General features: G+C 35.5%; 2 protein-coding genes across 10 annotated transcripts in view; one reads left to right on the top strand and one right to left on the bottom strand.

The window, feature by feature from the left end:
* Positions 1–7653, top strand: part of ACVR2A (activin A receptor type 2A) — an 84746-nt gene extending 77093 nt beyond the window's left edge. For both annotated transcript variants that reach the window (XM_059394332.1, XM_059394333.1), the window contains 2 exons: positions 2703–2833; positions 3955–7653. In XM_059394332.1, coding sequence (XP_059250315.1) covers positions 2703–2833; positions 3955–4149 — 326 coding nt within the window. In that variant the 3' untranslated portion in view covers positions 4150–7653. The remainder of the gene's footprint in view (positions 1–2702; positions 2834–3954) is intronic.
* Positions 7654–10167: 2514 nt separating this feature from the next.
* The window catches only part of ORC4 (origin recognition complex subunit 4), an 85576-nt gene continuing 73880 nt past the window's right edge, over positions 10168–21863 (bottom strand). For all 8 annotated transcript variants that reach the window (XM_059394339.1, XM_059394334.1, XM_059394335.1 and 5 more), the window contains 4 exons: positions 14080–14188; positions 13105–13200; positions 12955–13022; positions 10168–10619 (listed from right to left, as the gene is read on the bottom strand). In XM_059394339.1, coding sequence (XP_059250322.1) covers positions 10431–10619; positions 12955–13022; positions 13105–13200; positions 14080–14188 — 462 coding nt within the window. In that variant the 3' untranslated portion in view covers positions 10168–10430. The remainder of the gene's footprint in view (positions 10620–12954; positions 13023–13104; positions 13201–14079; positions 14189–21863) is intronic.

Below are 21863 nucleotides of genomic sequence, written 5' to 3'. Positions count from 1 at the left end.
GATATGGCTGCTACTTTGTGGGTCCTGCAGGTCCTACCTGCCCCCAGGTTGCAAAAGTCAACTCTTTTGGCAACAGGAGGTAAATGAAGGATTGGGGGATTTTCCTTCCCAGGACACTCAAGGCTAAGTCTCTTCATCACTCCCATGATGTCCACATACACTTAACCAGACTGAATGTACAGTCCATCCTCCATGACACAAAATGGAGCATGCCTTTGGATATACCACAGGTTAATTTCTGCCTCCTCAATGCCTTAAAAGTCTGAGCTGATGTATAGAGGCTGTTATGAATGCTAGTTATATTCTCTCACACCTTGGTTCTAAAGGATTCTTACTCTTTGTTTTTGTTATGTAAATCCTTGTTTAAGTCCTGTAAATATTTGCACGAATCGATTGATTATAAGCTTGTATACTGTTCCTGGTGTTAACAAAATTATAGTGTGCTAGGTACACTTCTCTGAAGGTCTCCATTCTCTTCACTTGTGTTACAGCACTTTTTTTTGGACGTGAAAAATATAAAGCAGACATCTCAACAAATGTAAATTAGCTTGATCCTTTTTTAAAAAAATTTATAATTACCTAAAAACTTCCTGCAGATTGTGAAAAGACCTTAAAAGAAATTGTTTAGTATATTTAAGCCAACTTAACATGTATTTATAAGAATACTTTGTTTTCTGAGTACTGTAATGGTGTCTCAGTGTAGGACAGACTACCTCTGTCTGGTACATGAAATTTGATTTGGGGCACTATGGTTTTCAAGGGAATTTAGTAGAGAGTGGTCAGGAATGGACAGCCATTCGTTCTTCTGAGATTGGGAGTTTGGCATGGAGTGGATCCAGACCCAAGAAAGTCTGAAGCAGTTTCACTCAAAGTGGAAGATAAAGTACATTATGTGCATTTATGGAAGCAGAAATTGGTCAGATGGCAGATGTTATAGGAAAATGTATTTTATAAAAACTTTAATAATATGGACTCTCCAGAACCAACCACTGGATATGGTGTCGTGGGGATATATACGAGACCCTGCCCTTAAGCAATGTATAGTTTAATTACAGCGATAAAATACATCCTGGACAATTGACTCTAGATTAAGGTTAGTGTGAATTGTCTAGTTCTGTGTGTAGTATTCATTAGTATTAGATATTCCGTAAGTTATTCTGGACGAATATAATACTTGAAGAGTATTGAGAGGGTTATGGGAGTTTAGAGGAGTGAAAAATGCTTTGTTTTGTATTTTTGCATTTGTGGTAGAGAGGTTATCAGGGAAGTTTTTATGAAAAGTGAAAAAGGACAGGTATTGGTATTTCTGAAATGCTTTGCATGTGCTGTGAAATACTCGGGAATTTCTGACCCTTAAGGCAGAAACTGGGGCAGGAGGGGACAGTGTGAACATTGCTAAAGTGAGTACTCTAAAATTTGTTGATGGCAAAGTTCAGTGATTCTCACACTTTAAAGTGTACTAAACTCCTGATCAAGTTCATATTCTGACTCAGTAGGCCTGGGTTAGGGCCTGATACTTAAATTTCTTGCAGGCTGGTAGTCAGTGCCATTGCTGCTGAGCAATTTTGAGTAGCAGGAGTTAAACAGACGCTTTAGAATGTCACTGGAAGTGCTAAAGCAGAGATGGACTATCCAGGCCATCAAGGATTCTTCCATTTAGAAAGAGTAGAGTTACATGTCCTCCTTCATGACTCATAATTTATCATTTATATCCCATCCAGGAGTAGGAGTATCTGTGCAAGGTTTAGGTCTGTATACAGGCCCTTTATATGAAATTGGTCTCTAGTGAGTGGTTTCTGTCAAGGGGAGACCGTACAGTGATTGAAAACACAGACTTCAGCGGCAGAGATGGATTCAAATTCCAACTCTACCACTTAACAACTGTTCTGTCCTTGTGCAAATTATGCAACTTTTCTGAGCTTCTTTACTATCTGTAAAATAGAGGTAATGTCACCTTCACTCTGTGGAGGTGTAAAATGGGAGGAAATAGTGTATGTAAAGTTCCTAGTCAGGGTAAGTGCTTATTAAGTATTAGTATTAACTCACAACTGCATTTTCCTATTTGAGTATGCCTAAGAAAAAAGGAACCATTTATTTTGGTGAATAAGTTTTGTCTGTGAAGACATATTCTGAAGGCTTATTGGGAACTCTGTATGGAGTATGCTTGTGATTTTTTTAAAGGACTATTTTTGGCAGCTTTTGTGAGGGCAAGGAGTTGTAACTGAGGTATGTAATTCCTCATGCAGAGCTTGTAGAGGGTAAAGATGTGTCACAGGATAAAGATGGTTCTGAGAGATTAACCCCCAAATTGTCAGATAGAATCACCACTGTTTACAGCCTGATTTGAATTGTGGGAAGTACTTAAAGGGATATTATAGCCTAGATTTGCAAATATTGTTGATTCCCTGTGGTCCTATATATGTATGGAGATAGGCAGTTCTCATAGAGCAGATGAGAAAGCTCCTTACGCAAACTTAGCAGGCTTATGTGCCAAATTGTAGAGTTTTTGATTTCTCTTAAATTAGCATTTGGGTCATACTGTAGTAGAAGTAGTTGAGAGTGTGTTTTTCTCCTGTCATTATATACCATTTAACAGTTGGGAAAAGGTGATACAGAGTATGTTTCAGAAGGGTTGTTCAAGTTTGGAAGTCAGTAAGATTTGAATTAAAATGGTTTTGTTCCCCCCCCCTCACCCATTTCAGGACCTGTAGATGAATACATGTTGCCATTCGAGGAGGAAATTGGCCAGCATCCATCTCTTGAAGACATGCAGGAAGTTGTTGTGCATAAAAAAAAGAGGCCTGTTTTAAGAGATTATTGGCAGAAACATGCTGTAAGTTACAGTTAGCTTTTCATTTGAAATTCCAATAAAATGCTTTTCAGAGGAATGATTTCTATCTCTGCACACTTCTCTTCTGGGACGATTTTTCTGGAGAGGTTATCTTCATACAGGATATTCTGTCTAGAGTTCTATAAACAATAGAATTTTAGGGCTAGGGGTGCCTGGGTGGCTCAGTGGGTTAAAGCCTCTGCTTTTGGCTCAGGTCATGATCTCAGGCGCTCTGCTCAGTGGGGAGCCTGCTTCCTCCTCTCTCTCTCTTTGCCTGCCTCTCTCCCTACTTGTGATCTATGTCTGTCAAATAAATAAATAAAATCTTAAAAAAAAAAAAAGAATTTTAGGGTTATAAGGGAAGATGGTGAAGTCCTAAAACCTAAGGGGCTGACAGTACTATGGTCTTGTGTTTGTCTCGTTTGGAAATCTTCCCAGGGAAAGGAGTACCTGGCTCTGATCATGTCGATAGGTGGGTGACTTTGATGATCACCAGCTTCCCATAAGATGCTATTTTTAAAGTAAAGCAGTTTTCTGCTTTCCTTGTTTTTGATTTGGGATTGGAATTTGTTGAGGTTCTTAGGAATGCTCTTAAAACTAGAGACTTAGGTAAGTGAAGAATGGAACACTATTGCCCTGGTTATTTTGGTCCAAATACAACCGGAAACATGGATTAAAACCAGGTAAAGAATCTTAAGGATGCTTTTCTAACCCTTTCTTTTTTTTCTTTTCTATTTAACTGCAAGACAGAAATGCTGGTATTAACTAAGAAAACAATAGAAATTGGTTAAAAAACAAATTTAGCTTTGGCTTTGAGTCCAGATCAAGGGTTAGCATTGAACTGACCTGGTTTATATGGGGATTTGGGGAATTAAAAAAATTTTACTATCTCCTATGACAGTCTCAGAAGTTTGGAAGCTATAGGAATTCTGATTTTTCTTAATGCTTTTCTTCCATTTCCTACATACAATAGATATCCATAAGTGAATGCTGACATATAACATCTAACTTGGCTAATCTTGGAACCTGACTCACAGAAATACCAGTTTCTTTATGGACATTTTATTGTTTCCTAATAGAAAACAAAATCGGCTGTGGTGTTTGAGTATGTTTTTCCTTTTTAGGGAATGGCAATGCTCTGTGAAACAATAGAAGAATGTTGGGATCACGATGCAGAAGCCAGGTTATCAGCTGGATGTGTAGGTGAAAGAATCACTCAGATGCAAAGACTAACAAATATCATTACCACAGAGGACATTGTAACAGTGGTCACAATGGTGACAAACGTTGACTTTCCTCCCAAAGAATCTAGTCTATGATGGTTGCACCATGTGTACACAGTGTGAAACAGGACTCTGAGCTGGAGCTGCTAAGCTAACGAAACTGCTTACAGTTAATTTTCTGTGAGAAATGAGTAGGAGGTCTCTTGGACATGTCAAAAAGAAGACCCTCACGTTTAAAAATGTGGCTCTGGGAGACTTATGGCATTGCCTGCAGAAGAGATGTGAAGGACAAGAGACTTGGAAAAGCTGCAGACTCTATAAAGAAACTTTTGAAAAAGTGTACATGAAGAACGTAGCCCTCTCCAAATCAAGGATATTTTGGACCTGGCTAATCAAGTGTTTGAAAACTGACATCAGATTTCTTAATGTCTGTCAGAAGACACTAATTCCTTAAATGAACTACTGCTATTTTTTTTTAAATCAAAAACTTTTCATTTCAGATTTTAAAAAGGGTAACTTGTTTTTATTGCATTTGCTGTTGTGTTTCTATAAATGACTATTGTAATGCCAATATGACACAGCTTGTGAATGTTTAGTGTGCTGCTGTTCTGTGTACATAAACAAAGTCATCAAAGTGGGGTACAGTAAAGAGGCTTCCAAGCATTACTTTAACCTCCCTCAACAAGGTATACCTCAGTTCCACGGTTGCTAAATTATAAAATTGAAAACACTAACAAAATTTGAATAATAAATTGATCCATGTTTTGTAACAAGGTATTACAAATTCACTGTGTTATTTAAGAAAAAAAGGTAAGCTATGCTTAGTGCCAACACTAAGTGGCCATTCATAAAGCAGTGTTTTAGCTTTTTTTGTGCTAGCTTGTAATTTAAGGAAAAAAAGTGCTGTTTTTTGCAATGAAAAAAAGATGTCATTTTCCCCTTCTTCCCATGTTTTAGAGCTTCATCTTCTATCCAGTTCCCAAATTATTGCATACTTATCTAAGGTTTTTTTTTTTTTCTTTTAAAGGTGTGCTGTGTTTGGGGAATATTTGAAAATTTAAAGCATGATTTAAATTTTTTAAAGTGAGCTATGACACTGGAAAGCTCTTCATTTTTATTCTTTTAAAATAGATTTTTTTTCCTATTTATATATGTAAAATTGTAGTGTATTTCTTTTCACCAAACAGTGTGTGGGACATTCTTAATCACTGTTTAAGGATCACCTCAGGAAGTGTCATTATCCAGAATTCCTCACTCTCTGCTTTGAGACTTGTAACTTTATCACTATATTTCTGCTTGGTGCCATCTTGTTAGAGTAATATTTGATGTCTGTGATATGTAAAGAATTATCCTAGGATAGAGGTTTTAAATTTTAAGCACAGATTTCAGATGTTACTGCTTTAAAACAAATCAGGGATAACAAGTTAAACTTAAAAACTTAAAATATGCAATGACATTTAGAGGTAACCGATGTTGATATAGGTAATATAGCCTAGCCTCCTCCCGCAAATTGCTTTCAGAAACAACAATGATTTTTAGGATAGTTCATGCCTTATCCTTGATAAGAAAGTGGAATTGATGGTAGGTAGGTGCCAAAGTGCTTTTCAAAACAATATTGCATCAGAATATAATTGGATTGTTCCTCAAATTTATATAGGCCAAAGTAAAACAGTTAATTTCCTGAATTTCTATTTTATTTTATTTCTGACCAATAAATAGCCAGTATTACACTATGTACTTTAGTCAGGTCATTTTAAAATCCATACATTGATTTTATAAAAGAACTTTTTACATGTCACTGTCAGGAGCTCACTGTGAATGTATTATCTTCAAATGGCTATTTAACCACACAGTACACTACATTTTACATATAATGTGCACTTAATCTCTGGGAATAATAAATTATATTATTTATAAATAATGCATAGGTCAACAGACTCTAAAGCAGGGAGGAAAGAAGAGTAACAGCATTGTTGTCTGTGTGCCACACACCATGCAGAACTTTGTGCTCTTGGGTCTCATATGTACCCAAGTTTTCACTGTATTCCTAAGAATTCCCTTTTCAATGTTAAGTTCACCTCTTTATTTCAAAAAGGACCTGACATCTTAATTGATTTGGTTTAACTTCCACTTTGAAACTAATCAAGATGGGAAACTGACAATGTTCACACATGGAAATTGTCAATCTCCTAAAGACGAAGTTCTACCTGTTCTAAACATTTAATCTCATTTTTAAAAGCAAGAAAAAAATCAAAACAAAAACAAGAAGTATTATGATGAATGTTTGGCTTATGTGAGCACTAGTGATAAATTTTATAAGATCAGTTATTCAAAAGATAGTTTTCTCTTCATGTTAGAAAAAATTTTTAGAAATCCTGGGTATTGTACTTAACTCTAGCTAACCAACTTTAAGACTTGTATCCTTTTGAAAACTATATTAATAGAAAAACACTTTTTATAAGCAGTAAAATAAGAATGTTCCAATGACTACCTGTCCTGATACCTAGTCTTGTTAAAACTTTCATTTGCAGGGCATTTTCATGTTTGGTTTACAGTCAGCGTAGAGTGGGCAAGCTTACAAAAAGTTTGAGCTAGGGATACTGAAAAAAGAAAGATCAAAGAATGAGAAAAACGATGACTTCTTTGTTTGGGGGTGAACTGAGACCCCAATAATTTTTTCCTCATGTGTATGGTGCTCCTTATGATTCGTCTTGTATTTTGCCTTTCTGATACCCATCAGAACTGCTGCTCTAACTTCCACTCTTTACCTTGCCCAAATCTCCATGTAAGGAATGCTTTATGATCAACTGCCATAGGACTGATGGATTAACCAGTGTTTGGCTTTATTCGAAGTCTTTGCCCTGCACAGCTCTTGTATGTATTTTAGATGCTAGGAAGTTTTTAGCATGTGAAGTGTGACTCTTGTTTGAATGTTTATTACAGGTACCTTGTGAATTCCAGAACAGAGACTGTGCCTCAAAATTGTTGGTCCCATGAACCTGTACTATCTTTCATGGTGATGTTTTGAAAATATAATCAGGAGAAAAACCCAACAAGTTTGGAATTTAAAAAGAGAATCATCTACATAAAATTTAAAAAGAACCTTTTTCTTCTTCTTTTCCTCAATCCTAAGTAACAGCTACATTTAAGTAAAATGCAGGCAGGTAGGGGAAAAAAATACCCTGACCAGATGATAAGTTTAAGTGGAATTAAACTTACTATTTAAAAAAAAAATGCTTCTCCACAAATATTTTCCAGTTTCTCTTTTTTACCTTTTTAAAAAATTACTTTTTAGAAACATTTGGTATAATGTGCATAAAATTATTTACTGATTTATGGGCAAAATGATACAAGTAGCATCTTGATTGAACATCATTTACCTCAGATATTCAACCAGCAGTACATTTTTTACGCAGTCTCAATCCATATCCTATTTGTTACCTCTCAAAATATTGGTAAGCAATTATTTTAGCTTTACTCTGTAATTCTTGTCAGTGTTTTGGGCACAGGTTGTTGTACTACTGTCAAATTGTACTTGCTATTTTTTTCTGCAAGTATTTAACAAAAAGCTAAAAAAAAAAAAAAAAAAAGCCCCTAAAACTCCACCTTGAATAAGTGATTGTTAAATATTGTACAATAAAATGTATGCTATCCCCATTCCATCCTCGAGTTAAATAAAAAAATGAATATGGTATATGATTTGCTTATGCAGTTTTTCTTCAGCTATACATTTTTCTTCAAGAGTGGAACAGTAGCTTTGTTATTTACGGTGAGGCTCACACCTTGCGATATGGAAGAATGGGGATAGTGGTGAAAGTCTGTAAAGGGTTGGCGTTTCCCCCCTTTACTACCCAAGACTGTATTCACAAAGTATGTATGTTAGTCTTGCCAGTTGTAGGAAACCAGAGGCCAACAGGCATTAGTTATCTTCTTTTCATAGGGAACTAGAAAGATGTGGCTTAGGAAATAGTCATCAAAGATACAAACCCTACTTCCTAAGGATGTTAACTAATTTACTAACTCAATGGAAGAATTCTGGTATTTTTCACTTAGGGTGATCAGTAAGAGCAATTGTTAAGGAAGCTAGCTTTCATTTATATTTTTAATGTTGCCAAGGCTTTTGTTTATCCTGTGGCTTTTAAAAGAGGGGACGGAAAGCCCCACGGTGGGAGCTGTGTTACAGTTCACACCAATGGGATTCTCTATATTTTAAGGTAAAGGTGAAGGAAAGAACAACGCTTAACAGTGGTTTAAAAGAACCTGCACTGGCTTCTAAATCACGTGAAAATGAAAGCTGTGGTGGAATATACAATGAATCTATACTGAAAGACTGAAATCTCTTTCCACAGCATGTTCTGCAAAATGGATTCTTTGGGAAGTTAATACATAGTATATACTCAACATACATAGCATTAAGATACTGTATGTTTGGACCAGCAAGTTTTAATTCCTCAGAGCCATTCACATGCATGAGCACATGGACTAGAGAAAAAGATCCTGTTTTGGACAAGGTACTTGGAGGGGTCACATGAGTCAAAACTGCCCTGAAGCCTCTAACACTGTTTTGCTAACCCTTTTTCTAATTTAAGAATTGTTTCAATGAAAATGAAAACCCACCCTGCTACTTATAGTTTTACAATCTCTATACTGGGTGTTGATGGATCTTCTGCAGGTCTTCTATAACCAGGAAGGCAGATGAGAGCTTTCAGCCTTTTAGTGGCAATCTTAGGCTAGTGAATTACAATCCTGAAATCAAGTTCTTTAGATACTTTCACAGTGAGTGCATTTAAAACAGATAATACTTCCTTAAAATGGCTCAGAAAAATTTTTTAGAGCGAAAACTTAAGCTCATGTGTAAAATCCTTGCTTCTAAGTATTCTGGCAAAATATCCCCTAAAATCTGTCGACTATTGCATAGAACCAGTATGCAAGCCTTACCTTTACTGAAACACTGCTGAAAAGTAAATGACAGTGATCTGAAGACTTAGAAGGCAGGGAAAGAACAGCTACATCTGCAAAAAAATAGGTTGAACTGAAGAGCTACTTTTTACACACAGAAATGTTATAGTCCATTCTATACCTGACACTTCTTGAAAAACCTGGTAAATAATTTCTTAGAGCATACTTTAAAAAAAAGTATGGCAAGAACCTGTTAAGGAATTTAAACTCTTGACAGTGGGGCTTTGGTGTCAGTCAAACCTGAGTTGAATTCCAGAGTGTGTCAGTCATTCTCTACCTGTGTGATTCTGAACACTGCCACTAGTATGTCAGTTTTTTTCTCGACTGTAAATATCAGTCCCTGAATATCACAGGGCACTTGATAGTTAAAAGGATTATGAAATATACAAGGACAGGGACTGTCTTTTAAAAACAATATACAATCAAATGTTCTTAAATAAATGAAGTCACTAACACTTAGAAAATACTTATTAAATTTCATTTTAAACCTGGACTCCTAAATAGTTCCTGGACTCCTAAATTTATAAGGTGAGCATTTCTATTTCTACATTGCCTTTAGGGATTTACAATTTTTGATACAAATAAGTTTAGTCAATAGTGCCATACACTTACCATTAATTGCGGGAATGTTTTTCCAGGCATTTCCTAAAGTCCCTGTTAAAAAGACAAATTCTGATCCTTTGGGCCTGTGACAGGCCCAAGAATTTGCCTTTTAAAAAAATAAATAAAAAAATAAACCAGCATTTCACGAAATCTTTAATGAAATGGAAAAAATTTGCCTTTTAAAAAATTCTACAAGGGATTCTTCTATAGGTGATAAGATTAAGTACCACCTTTTGAGAAGCCTGGAAGAAATTCATATTCAAACTTTCACCTTTTTTTTCTGTGTGAACTATCTCCCGGCCAAACTGGTCAGTCTCCTGAACGAAAAGACCTGGGTCTGGGATAGAATCCAGAATCTCCACGGATAGGAAAAGAACAAAACAAATGTGGCACCTCCCAGTGGACCAAAAGACTGCTCAGTACACCTCAACTCTTACCACGGTTTCTTTACCGCTTGAGGATTTGTAAAGACACTAGGTTGCTGTGTTGAAATGAACTCTTCAAATATACTGCATAAATACTTGACAAGTGTTAAATAAGCATATGGTTCACTCCCTAAAACAGTCACATTTATTTCTTTGAACTGCTACTTACAACATAATCTAAAATCACTGAAATTATAAATCATGTAACTGCTCATGATTCAAAGGCATGACACAGCCAAGACACTACATGTGTAACAGTCTCCCATAAATACAAAAATACATGTTTATAAATATAAGAAAATGAAATAACATATCTTGTTAAAGGACAATAGCTTTGACTTCCTTACAGAAGTATGCCTGAAACTTTGTAACTGAAACCACCAGTTATATTCATAACCAGCTTAGTGAGGATGTTGCCCATTGCCTAACATCTGTAGGACAGTTGGGGTATTTCTGCAAAGCATTCATAATTTGAGTATTATCCAAAAGTAGTTTCATCAGCTGGTACTCTCTCTGTGTATTTACCGAAGTCCTTTCCACGGGCCTTATTAATTCTAATTGTTGTAAGTGTTCAAACGCCTGGAAAATGAAAGAAATAGTTTCGGTTGAATAGGGGAAGTAAAACAGTAACATTAATCCAGAGATCAATTAGGGTTGCTGTTAACTGTAAAACAGAGTGCCAGGAAACAAAACTTAACAGAAATCAGTAGGGATCAAAAAGAACTCTCATCAACCTCATAAGAACTTCATCTGTCTATCAGGTTAAGCAGTATCAATATACAGTTATCTGTCCCTGCATTGTTGAATGTGAACAGGGCAAACTCTAATTCAGTCTACTTAATATGGTTTTTCTTCCAATCCTCATTCTGTACCATATCACCTGCTCATACTTAAGGGAAGGGCTCCTAGTTCTCTCTATAAAAACTGAACAACTAGTAAGACCAGTACTTTTAACTAATTATCTAGGTGATTCAAATTTGCCTTTACAATCTCTTTCTAGGTTTTTTTTTTTTTCTCTTTCTAGTTTTGTAAGACTTTGCTATACAGAAGTTTAATGCAGCTGCAAAAAAAGCTAGAGGCAGAAAAACCTCTAGGAGTACACCAAGCCTGTTTGGCCAACCCTATAAATAAATGATTCAGCGGAGTGGTATCGGCATGAAGGAAAGAAAACAGGCTCCTTTTTCCCTAAGAAGTCTGCAGAGCATGCCACAACCTGTCAAAAATTCCCTCCCCCCCTTAAAAAGGGTTGTTTATGGTCTCCTCTCACCTCTAATATTCATGTACTATGTCTTTTCTAACCCTGATTATTGTTTTAGGTATTTTATTAGCGTATCTTTTTGATACCAAGGAAACCATTCAATCATGACATAGTAAGCATTAAAATATTGACACAGTGAAATAGATTCTGGAGCTTTCTATTCTAACAACCACACTGTAAAAAATATCACTGGAATATATTCTTTATGTATCATAAAAAGTCTGATGAAAAGAAATAGACACCATTCATTTCTAAAAATGAGAAAATACTAGAGGAATACTGAAGCTGCAGGTATTACTGGGGCAGAATAGAACTGAAATTTAAAATATTTCTAGGCAGCAAAATATTTTAAAATACAGAATGACCAGGTACAAAATACAAATTACTCAAGAATTTAAATGTTCATGTAAACCTTTGTATTCATACAACCTCCACAAACTATGACTATCAGATAGACATGGACATTAGGAAGGGGAAAAAAAACTTCAGTAGGATAAATACTTTCTCTGTTGTTCTGAAGAAAGGGTAATGCCCTGTACTCACATGTTTTATTTGGTACAAGAAACAGAATTCTGACCTCCAAGGCCTATAAAGGATGATAAAGGACTTATGGGTCCACAGCTGGAGGGGAGGGAAGGGAAGGAGTAGGAGAATGAAGCGGGGAGGAAGGGAAGGGAAGGGAAAGAGAGAAAGAGAAAAACAGAGGAAGTGGGAGAGGAAGGAAAGGAAAGATGTTTTTCCCTAGCAAGTCCTCCAGAGCTGCGCAGTCCAGTAAGGTAACCACAGAGGGCTACTATTATTCGTGTAACTTGATTTTTAATTTTATTTAAGTTTATTAATTATTAAGTTTAACTTAAAATTTGATACTCGAATCATTTTGAAAATTTTAAGTTAGTGGAACAACTGAGAAGGTACATCTACTTCAGCTACAAATTTTATGAAATTTAAAGAGCAAGTAATTCCAATGAATACTTAGTGAATTAAGTTAAGTATAGACACATGAAATTTCAAAAAATACAAAAGAAAATGAATTATTTCATTGATAATTTTCTGTATCAATTATAGATTAAAATGTTTCTGGTGTATTAGGCCAAATAAAAATTATCATTAAAGTTAACTTTGCCTTTTTAAACTTTTTTGCTGGTACTAGAAAATCCAAAATTATACTATGTGGCTCATATATTTCTAGTGGACAATGGTACACTCTAAAGAAGTTCCTCAAGTTTTAAAACTCATGACTTAACCAACCCCTTATAACACTTTATATGTCCTCACTAGCCCATATTTTATCTTTTAGTTTTTTAATGGTTAATATCTGCATTTTTTTTCTTTTTTACTGCTACGATTATAAAGCCAACCCCTGGGTTGTAAAGGGACAGGATTTTATTGATGAACTGCGATGTATAGTTCTTTGTATAATGCAGTGCTACAAACAGACAGTAGAGGGCAGTATACTTCCACAAACTGGGAAATATCAGGCTGGCTTAGAATTATTCAAACATTTTGAGATTAATTTTTGTCTATCATACAAATAAATTTCTATGATAAATACCTAATGTTTCAAAGTTAGTAAGAGTTCAAATATGACATATACAATCAAACTGGATGTAAAAATCTACCTGTATTCAGAAAAATAACAGTCAACTTAAATCTTACCTTCATGACAACAGGTTTTTCAAAATTATAAACAGAATGGGCTTTCCTTTGAACAAACTTCTGAAACTCTGGACAGAAAGCAGTAACAACATTAACACCTTCAAACAGGCAGTGATGTAGAGGCAGAAAGAAACCAAAGTTTCATCTCACCATTATAGACCATTTGAAAATTAAAGGGCTCCTCTTCATAGATGTCATTTAAATGTTTCATTGCTATAATAAGACAGATTTCCAAGACTGACAGACCTATACAGTAAAAGGAAAACAAATTATGAGCTGTATGTTAACTTACTGATCCATAAGATTGAAATAACTGTCCTCCAAAGAGAATGATAAAGTGAAAGACCATTGTTCTGAGGGGTGGCAGGAGATCAAGACATCCCCCTGGTTCAAATTATCTTTCAGTCACTATTACTTATACAATCCTAAGCAAACTGCTCAACCTTCCTGGGCTTAGCTTTCATATAAGCAAACTAAGAATCTTCTTAAGCTTACAGAGATGTTATAAGGATTAGAGAGAGTATTATCAAGCACTGATCACATGGCTCATAATAAACATAAACTGACACTTCAACTGTGTACTTTATATATTTTTAAAAACTTTATTTATTTGAGAAAGAGAGAGAGAAGACCAGACTCCCCACTGAGCAGAGAGCCCGACCCAGCGCTCTTGAGATCATGACCTGAGCTGAAGGCAAACACTTAAGAGAATGAGTCACCCAGGTGCCCCTGCAATTATGTACTTTAAATCACATGGGGTCCTTGACTATTCATAGAAACCCTGAACACCTGGAGATTGTAATTACATTTTTTTTCTAAAATAAGAAAATTCATTAGATTCTTCAAAGGGAGAGTGAACCTTCAATGCTAAGGATCTCTAGTGGCACCCAATGCAATGTGAACACCTGCAATACAAGTCTTAGCTGGACTTCCAATGTAACAAGGCAGGGAGAGCATCAGTATTCTTCCACTTTAAATGGGAATCATAATACTTTTTGTAGGGCTTAATTAAAGGCTACATGGACTTAAAAGTAGTCTGTATTATACCCAATGTTAAGTATAATTTTGAAAAATTCCATTATGTTAACTTAAATTTATAAAAAACTAATTAAACAGGCATCTCACCATGTACAATATTTGCTTTAGAGTCCATGCTACACAACTGGTTTGCCTCCATCAGATCTGCTGCAGTCATAAATGGGTGTGATGTTGTTACACGATTTAAAGCAAGCATCTAGGGAAATGTGGATCAAAAAAACATTTACATGTTTACTTAGGCATTCTGGAGATATTACTGAACAAAACTTCTTAATTTGGAGTCTATTCTTATGGGAGACTTAATATTAATGCTTGGGAAAGGTATTCTCACACTTGGCTCTAATATAGTGTTCCAGTACATATGTCATATAGGTCTATAAATGTAAAGCATAAAAAAAAAAGTTCTTGCTGCTCTACCTCTTCCTACTTGTGTATCTTACTTACAACTCCTCAAAAGAAAACACTTAAAAAGGAGTAGAGCAAGAAGAGATCAAAAATAGGTAAGAATGCTGTTCAAAGGTTATTTTGATTTCACAGGAAAATGGAGTAGGGAAGTTACCTGAGCTCATTTTCTCCCACAGACACAAGAATGCAACTACATACGAAGCAACTCTGAGAATGCTCTGAAAACTAGCAGCGTAGGAGTGTGAGAGTGTGTGTGTGTGTGTCTGTACGCGCGCGCGCGTGTGTATGTATGCAGCTGAAGATATTTTAAAAAGCCACACTGAGAAGGGTAAAAAGAGGCAGAGATATGGTTGGGGTAGGAACCATACACCGAGTGCAGCAATCCACAGCGGAAGGTGTGGAGGTCCTTCCTGAGGAGTGAGGGGTTCAGATCCCACACTGGGCACCCTCTGCCTTGGTTATCTGTACCAGGAAGACAAGTCCCTATAATGCATGGCTTCAAAAAATCAGAGGGGCTTAATTCTGGGAGAGTCAGAGGGACTATAGGAAATGGAGACTCTATTCTCATAGGGCACATACACAATTTCATTTGCTCAGAGGCAAGTTTGAAAAACACCTGGGCCATATGGGAAGGTATACTTGACTAAGGCATACATAGTGCTGGAGGGACAAGTATCTGTAGGGGCTTTCTTTGAAAATGGAAGTGCTGGCAGCACTACTTTTCTTCTTTTCCTTCAGGAAAGTTAGTTAGATGCTTGTAAGAGCCAGTTGTGACACTATTCATCTATCTCATTAGGACCACTATTCATGCCAGGGGAAATTCCCCTGTGGAACTGCACTGTATTAATCTAGGTAGGTATTCTTCCAAGTAAGTCCTACCCAAGGGAAGGGGAACCAACCCTACCCACCAGCAAGCACACAAAAGTCTTGGTGGGATCTCACAATGAGCCACAGAGAGGCTACTCCCACCCATCTGCCCTGAGCAGCCACAGCCGGGTCTCTCAGATACCTGGACTGGGACCAGCTCCACACACTGGTGTGCCTCGAATAGTTGTGCTGCCATTTGGGTCAGGAACCAGCCCTGACAAATGTGCCCTCAGCAGTCAGGGCCCAGTGACAAGAGATGTGCAAGCAACCCACATAAAACAGCCCTAAAGCTCCAGATTCTAGTGACCCGAAAGGATTGTACTTCTGGGCTCCAGACGATGCCTTCTACATAAGGCTGCTACTTCTAAGATCAAGAGATGCAGCTACCTAATATAAACAAACACTACATCAGACAAAATGAGGAGACAGAAGAGTATGTTCCAAATGAAAAAGACAAAACTTCAGAAAAAAAACTAACCAATGGAGTTATGTAAGCAATCTGCCTGATGAAGATGTCAAAATAATGGTCATAAAGATAATCATCAAACTTGGGAGACAAGTGGATGAACTTAGAACAAGCAGATGAATTTAGTAAGAACTTCAATAAAGAGGTAAGAAATATAAAAAAGAATCAGTCACAGCTTAAGAATACAGTAAGTGAAATGAATAAATGATTAAAAGAAGAATGGATCAGCAATCTGGAAGACAAAGTAATGGAAAGGACCCAAGTTGTATGGCAAAGAGGAAAAATAATTTAAAAAATGAGAATATGTTAAGGGACCACTAGGACAACATCAAGCATGCTGACGTTCACATTCCAGAGGTCCCAGAAGAAGAAAGAGAGTAAGGGGAAGAAAACTTATTTGAAGAAATGATAGCTGAAAACTTCCCTAATCTGGGGAAGGAAATAGACATTCAGGTCCAGGAAGTACAGGAAGCCTCAAAGAAGACAAATCCAAGGTCTATATGCATGATACATAATATTCAAAGTGCTGAAAGGAAAAAACCTACAACCAAGAATATTCTATATAGGAAGATTATTATTCAGAATTAGAGAAAAAGTTTCCAAGATAAAGTTTAAGAAATTCGTCACCACTGAACCAGCCTTACAAGAAATGTTAAGAACTTCTTTAAGCAAAAAAGAAAAGGCCCTAAGAGGAAATTTAAAAATTACTAAAGAAAAATTTCATTGGTAAAAGCAAATATACAGTAAAAGGAGGAGAGCAATCAATTATAAAGCTTGTAGGAAGATTAAAAACTAATAAAATCAGCTATATCTTAGTTAAGGTATATCCTAAGTAAAAAGATGTAAAATGTGAGATCAAACACATCAAGTGTGAGAGTGGGAGAAGAGTAAACATTTAGTGCTTTTAAAATGATTTTCATTTGTTTCTTAGGCTCAATGCCCAGTGTGGAGCCCAATGAAGGGCTTGAACTCATAACCCTAAAATAGAGACCTGCCCTGGGATCTAGAGTTGGACATTTAACCAACTGAGCCACCCAGGTGCCCCTAAAATGCTTTTGATTTTAAGCAACTACCAACTTAAAATAGATTGCTAACATACAGTTGAACCTCATGGTAACCACAAACCAATTTAAAAGAGGTACACAAAAAATAAAGAGAAAGGAATCCAAACATAATACTAAAGAAAGTCATAAAATCATAAGACAAGAGAGCAAGAGAAAAAAGGCACATGAAAGAACTACAAAAACAAACAAATAAAACGCAAGGGCAATAAGTACATACCTATCAATAACCACTTTTAATATCAACAGACTAAGTGCTCCAATCAAAAGGCATAAGGTTGCTGAACAGATTAAAAAAATAAGACCCATCTACATGCTGCCTACACAAGACTCACTTCAGGCCTAAGGATACATACACAATGAAAGTGAAATGATGGAAAAAGCCCATGCAAATGAGGGGGGGAAAAAAGGCCAGGGTAGCAATGCTTATACCAGACAAAAAACCCAAACAAACAAGGACTGTAATAAGACACAAAGAAGAACATCATATAAAGGGATCAATCCACTAAGAGACTACAATGACTGTAAATATATATGCACCCAACACAGAAGCATCTAAATATATAAAGCAAATATTAACAGACACAAAGGGAGAAACTGACCAAATACTATAATTTTATAATTATAATTACAATTACATATTAATTACAATTTAACAGCCCTTACATCAATAGATTATCCAGTCAGAAAATTAGTAAGGAAACGCCAGCCTTAACAGACTTAGCCAGATGGATTCAGCAGATAGCTAGAGATCATTCCATCCAAAAACACTACCAAAAGCATTCCTGTCAAGTGTATGTAGAATATTCTCCAGGACAGGTTACACGTTAGGCCAGAAAACAAGTCTCAATAAATTTAGTTAAGAATGAAATTATATAAAACATCTTTTCTGAGTACAATGGTATGAAACAGGAAATCAATCACAAGAAAAAAAAAGGAAAAAACCATGAACATTTGAGACTAACCAACATTTAGAGACAAAACAACATTTGGAGACTAAACAACATAATGAGTTAACAAAGAAATCAAAGAGATAACAAAAAAATACATGGTGGCAAATGAGAATGTTAACACAGTGTTCTAAAAATCTTTGGGACAGAAAAAAGCAGTTTGAAGAAGAAAGTTTATAGCAATACAGGTCTACCTCTAGATACAAGAAAAATCTCGAGTTAAGAATTGAATGTTACATTTAAAAGAACCAGAAAAAGAACAAAGCCTAAAAAGCCAGTACAAGGGAGGAAGAAGTAAAGATCAGAATGAAAACAAATGAAAGATAGATTTAGAAAAAAACAAAAACAAAAACCAACAACAGAAAAGGCATCAATGAAAAGAGCTGGTTGTTTGAAAAGATAAACAAATTTGATAAACCTTTAGAGAGATTCATCAAGATAAAAAGAGGACTCAAATCAGAAATAAAAGAGAAGTTACAACTGACACTAAAGAAATACAAAGGATTATAAGATCTAAGAGACTACTGTGAAAATTTATACACCAACAAACTGGGCAACCCACAAGAAATGGATAAATTCCTAGAAACATACAATCTTCCAAGACTGAATCAGGAAGAAAGAGAAAATCTGAACTATGACTAACAAAACTGAAACAGTAACTTAAAAACTCCCATGGGGCGCCCTGGGTGGTACAGTGGATTAAGCTTTCAACTCTTGGTTTCCACTCAGATTGTGATCTTAGGGTCCGGAGATCAAGTCCTTGTTGTGCTCCCTGCTCAGTGTGGTCTGCTTGAGATCCTCTATCCTCTGCCCCTCTCACTCATGCTTGCACTCTCTCTCAAATAAATAAACCATTAAAAATTTATAAAAAACTCCTAAGAAATAAAATTCTAGGACCAGATGAATCCTCCTAAATATTGAGTTGATTGATACCTTTACATCTCAAACTATTCCAAAAAATGGAAAAGGAAGGAATGGTTATGAGGCCAGCATTAACCTGATACCAAAACCACTACAAAAACAGAAAATTACAGGCCAATATTCCCAATGAACACAGGTACAAATATCTTCAACAAAATATTAGCAAACTGAATACAATACATCAAAAGGTTCACTCATCATGATCAAGTGGGATTTATCCCAGGGAAGCAATGACGGTTCATTATCCACAAATCAATCAGCACGATGCACCACATTAACAAAATGAAGCATAAAAATCATATAATCATCACAACAGATGCAGAAAAGTTTGGCAAAATCCAATATCCATTCATGATAAAAGCACTTAGCTAAGTTATATAGAGGGAACATACCTCAATAAAATAAAGTCCACCCACACAAGAAAATCCACAGGCAGCATCATAAAAGCTGAAAGCTTCTCCTTAAAGGTCAGGAACAAGACAAAGAATGCAGACTCTCACACTTTTAATCAACATGCTACTGGAAGTCCTAACTACAGCAATCAGACAAGAAATAAAAAGCATCCAAAGTAGTTAAGGAAGAGGTAAACTTTCACTATTTGCAGATGATATAATATTAGGAATAGTATTAGGATGGAAAAAGTCAAGAAGTCATTAGAACTAACAAATACTTAGGTAAAGTTGCAGGATACAAAAGTAACATAGAGAAGCCTGCTGCATTTCTGTACATTAATAAAAAGCTAGCAGAAAGTGAAATTAAGAAAATAGTCCCATTTACAAATGCATCAAAAAGAATAAAATACCTAGAAATAAATTCAGCCAAACAATGAGGTGAAAAATTTTCCCTCTAAAACCAATTAAGACACTGATTAAAGAAATTGAGGATGATAATAATCAATGGAAAAAATATATATGCTCATGGACTGGAAGAACTAACATTGTTTATATTTGTTCTACCCTAAGCAATCTATAGATTCAATGGAACCTCTATCAAAATACCAACAGCATTTTCCACAGAACTAAAACAATCCTAAAATTTGTATAAAACCACAAAGGACCCTGGAAAAGCCAAAGTGATCTTCAGAAAGAACAAAGCTGGAAATCTCACAATCCCAGATTTTAAACTATACTACAAAGCTATAGCAACCAAAACAGTATGGTATTGGCATGGAAATAGACACAAAGATCAATGGAACAAAAGAGTGAAACCAAAAATAGAGCCACACATTTATGGCCAATTCATCCATGACAAAAAAAGGCTAGAATATACAATGGGGAAAAGATAGTCTTCAATAAATGTTGTTGGGAAAATTGTACAGCTACATGCAAAAGAATGAAACTGGACCACTTTCTTACATCATACATAAAAATAAACCCAAAATGGATTAAAGACTTAAATTAAGGCCTGAAACCATAAAACTCTTTAAAAACAAAACACTGGTCAGTAAACACTTGGATATCTGTTTTAGCAATATTTTTTTGTTAACTGTCTCTACAAACAAGGACAACAAAAAAAAATAAACAACTGAGACTACCTAAAACTAAAAATACTTTTGAACAGCACAGTACAGTACAGGGAACCATCAACAAAACAAAAAAGTCAATCTAATAACTTCTCCCATACTTGCAAATATATCTGATTAAGAAATTAATGCCCCAAATATAAAAAGAACTCCTAGAACTTAATACCAAACCTGAAACAGTTGGATTTAAAAATGGGAAAGGAGCTGAACAGACACTTCCAAAGACATACAGATGGCCAACAGACACATGAAAAAATGCTCCACATCACTCATTATCAGAGTAACACCAAAAAAAAAAAAAAAAAAAAAATCACAGTGAGATTACCTCACACCTGTCAGAATGGCTAGTATCAAAAAATGTAAGAACAATAAGTGACAGGGAGGATGTGGAGAAAAAGGAACCCTCCTGCTGTTTGTGGGAATATAAATTGGTACAGCCAGTATGAAAAATAGTAGGGAGATTACTCAAAGAAGTAAAAACGGAACTACTATACAATTCAATTCCATTTCTTGATATTTACTAGTAGAAAACAAAAGCACTAACTCAAAAAGACATTTGTACCCCTATTTCATTACAGCATATTTACAAGAGCCAAGATATGAAAGCAACCTACATGTCAATCAACAGATGAATGGAAAAAGATGATACACACACAACGAAATATTACTCAGACATAAAAAAGAAAAATGAAATCCTGCCATATGTGCCAACATGGATGGACTGAGGGTGTATTATGCTAACAAATAAGTTTGACAGAAAATGACAAATACCATATGATTTTACTTACATGTGGAAACTAAAAGCAAAAACAGACTTACAAATACATAGAACAAACTTATGGTTGCCAGAAGGGAGAGGAGTAGAGATGGGTCAAATAGGTGAAGGGGATTGAGAAGTACAGACTTCCAGTTATAAAATAAGTTAAGTCTAAGAGACATAAAGTACAGCATAGGGAATATAGTCAATTACACTGAAATAACTCTGTAAAGTGACATATGGTGACTATACTTACCACGGTGAGCATTTTGTAATATATAAAAATGTCTAATCACTAGGCTTGTATGACTGAAACTAATGTAATGTCAACTGTACTTCAACAACATTATTATTCAAAGCCCTAGACCAAACCAAAAAGGCAGACCTGTGACTTGTATAAGCTTTTTTTTTTACTAATTGTTACTGAATAATTAACCAGTTCAGGTCAATATTAAGTGACAGAAGTTACCTACTTTATGTTCAACTGTACATAAAAGAAAAAAATTAAAAACCAAAATTATACCTAGAGACAACTTTTCATGTAGCTGTTGCCTTTCCAACAATTTGAAGATTTAAGTGTAATTTTCCTAACATTTAAATGTAGTTCTTAAATAAGGTAAGCAGAGTTAGCGGATGAAAATATATATTTGGTTAAACGTGAACTCCAGTTAAACAATGAGTAATTTCCAAGTGTAATTAAGTACCATGTAATACTGAAGAAATATTTATACTAAAAACTCTCTCTCGTGTTAACCAGGGCCCAGGGTCCTTACTTGAACAGAAGAGTTTGGAAATCCTTGTCCTTCATTCCCCTACTGGGAGAGAACCTGGTTACACAGTAACTCTTTCCCTTATTCTTCCCCTTTACTCTTATCTTTACTATAAAGTATTTTTGACATAAAAAGGCAAAATAATAATGTAT

The sequence above is a fragment of the Mustela nigripes genome, chromosome 3 (assembly GCF_022355385.1).
Source record: "Mustela nigripes isolate SB6536 chromosome 3, MUSNIG.SB6536, whole genome shotgun sequence".
Classification (NCBI taxonomy): Eukaryota; Metazoa; Chordata; class Mammalia; order Carnivora; family Mustelidae; genus Mustela; species Mustela nigripes.
The sequence above is the reverse complement of the archived record's forward strand: the minus strand, read 5'-3'. Positions and strand labels throughout refer to the sequence as shown.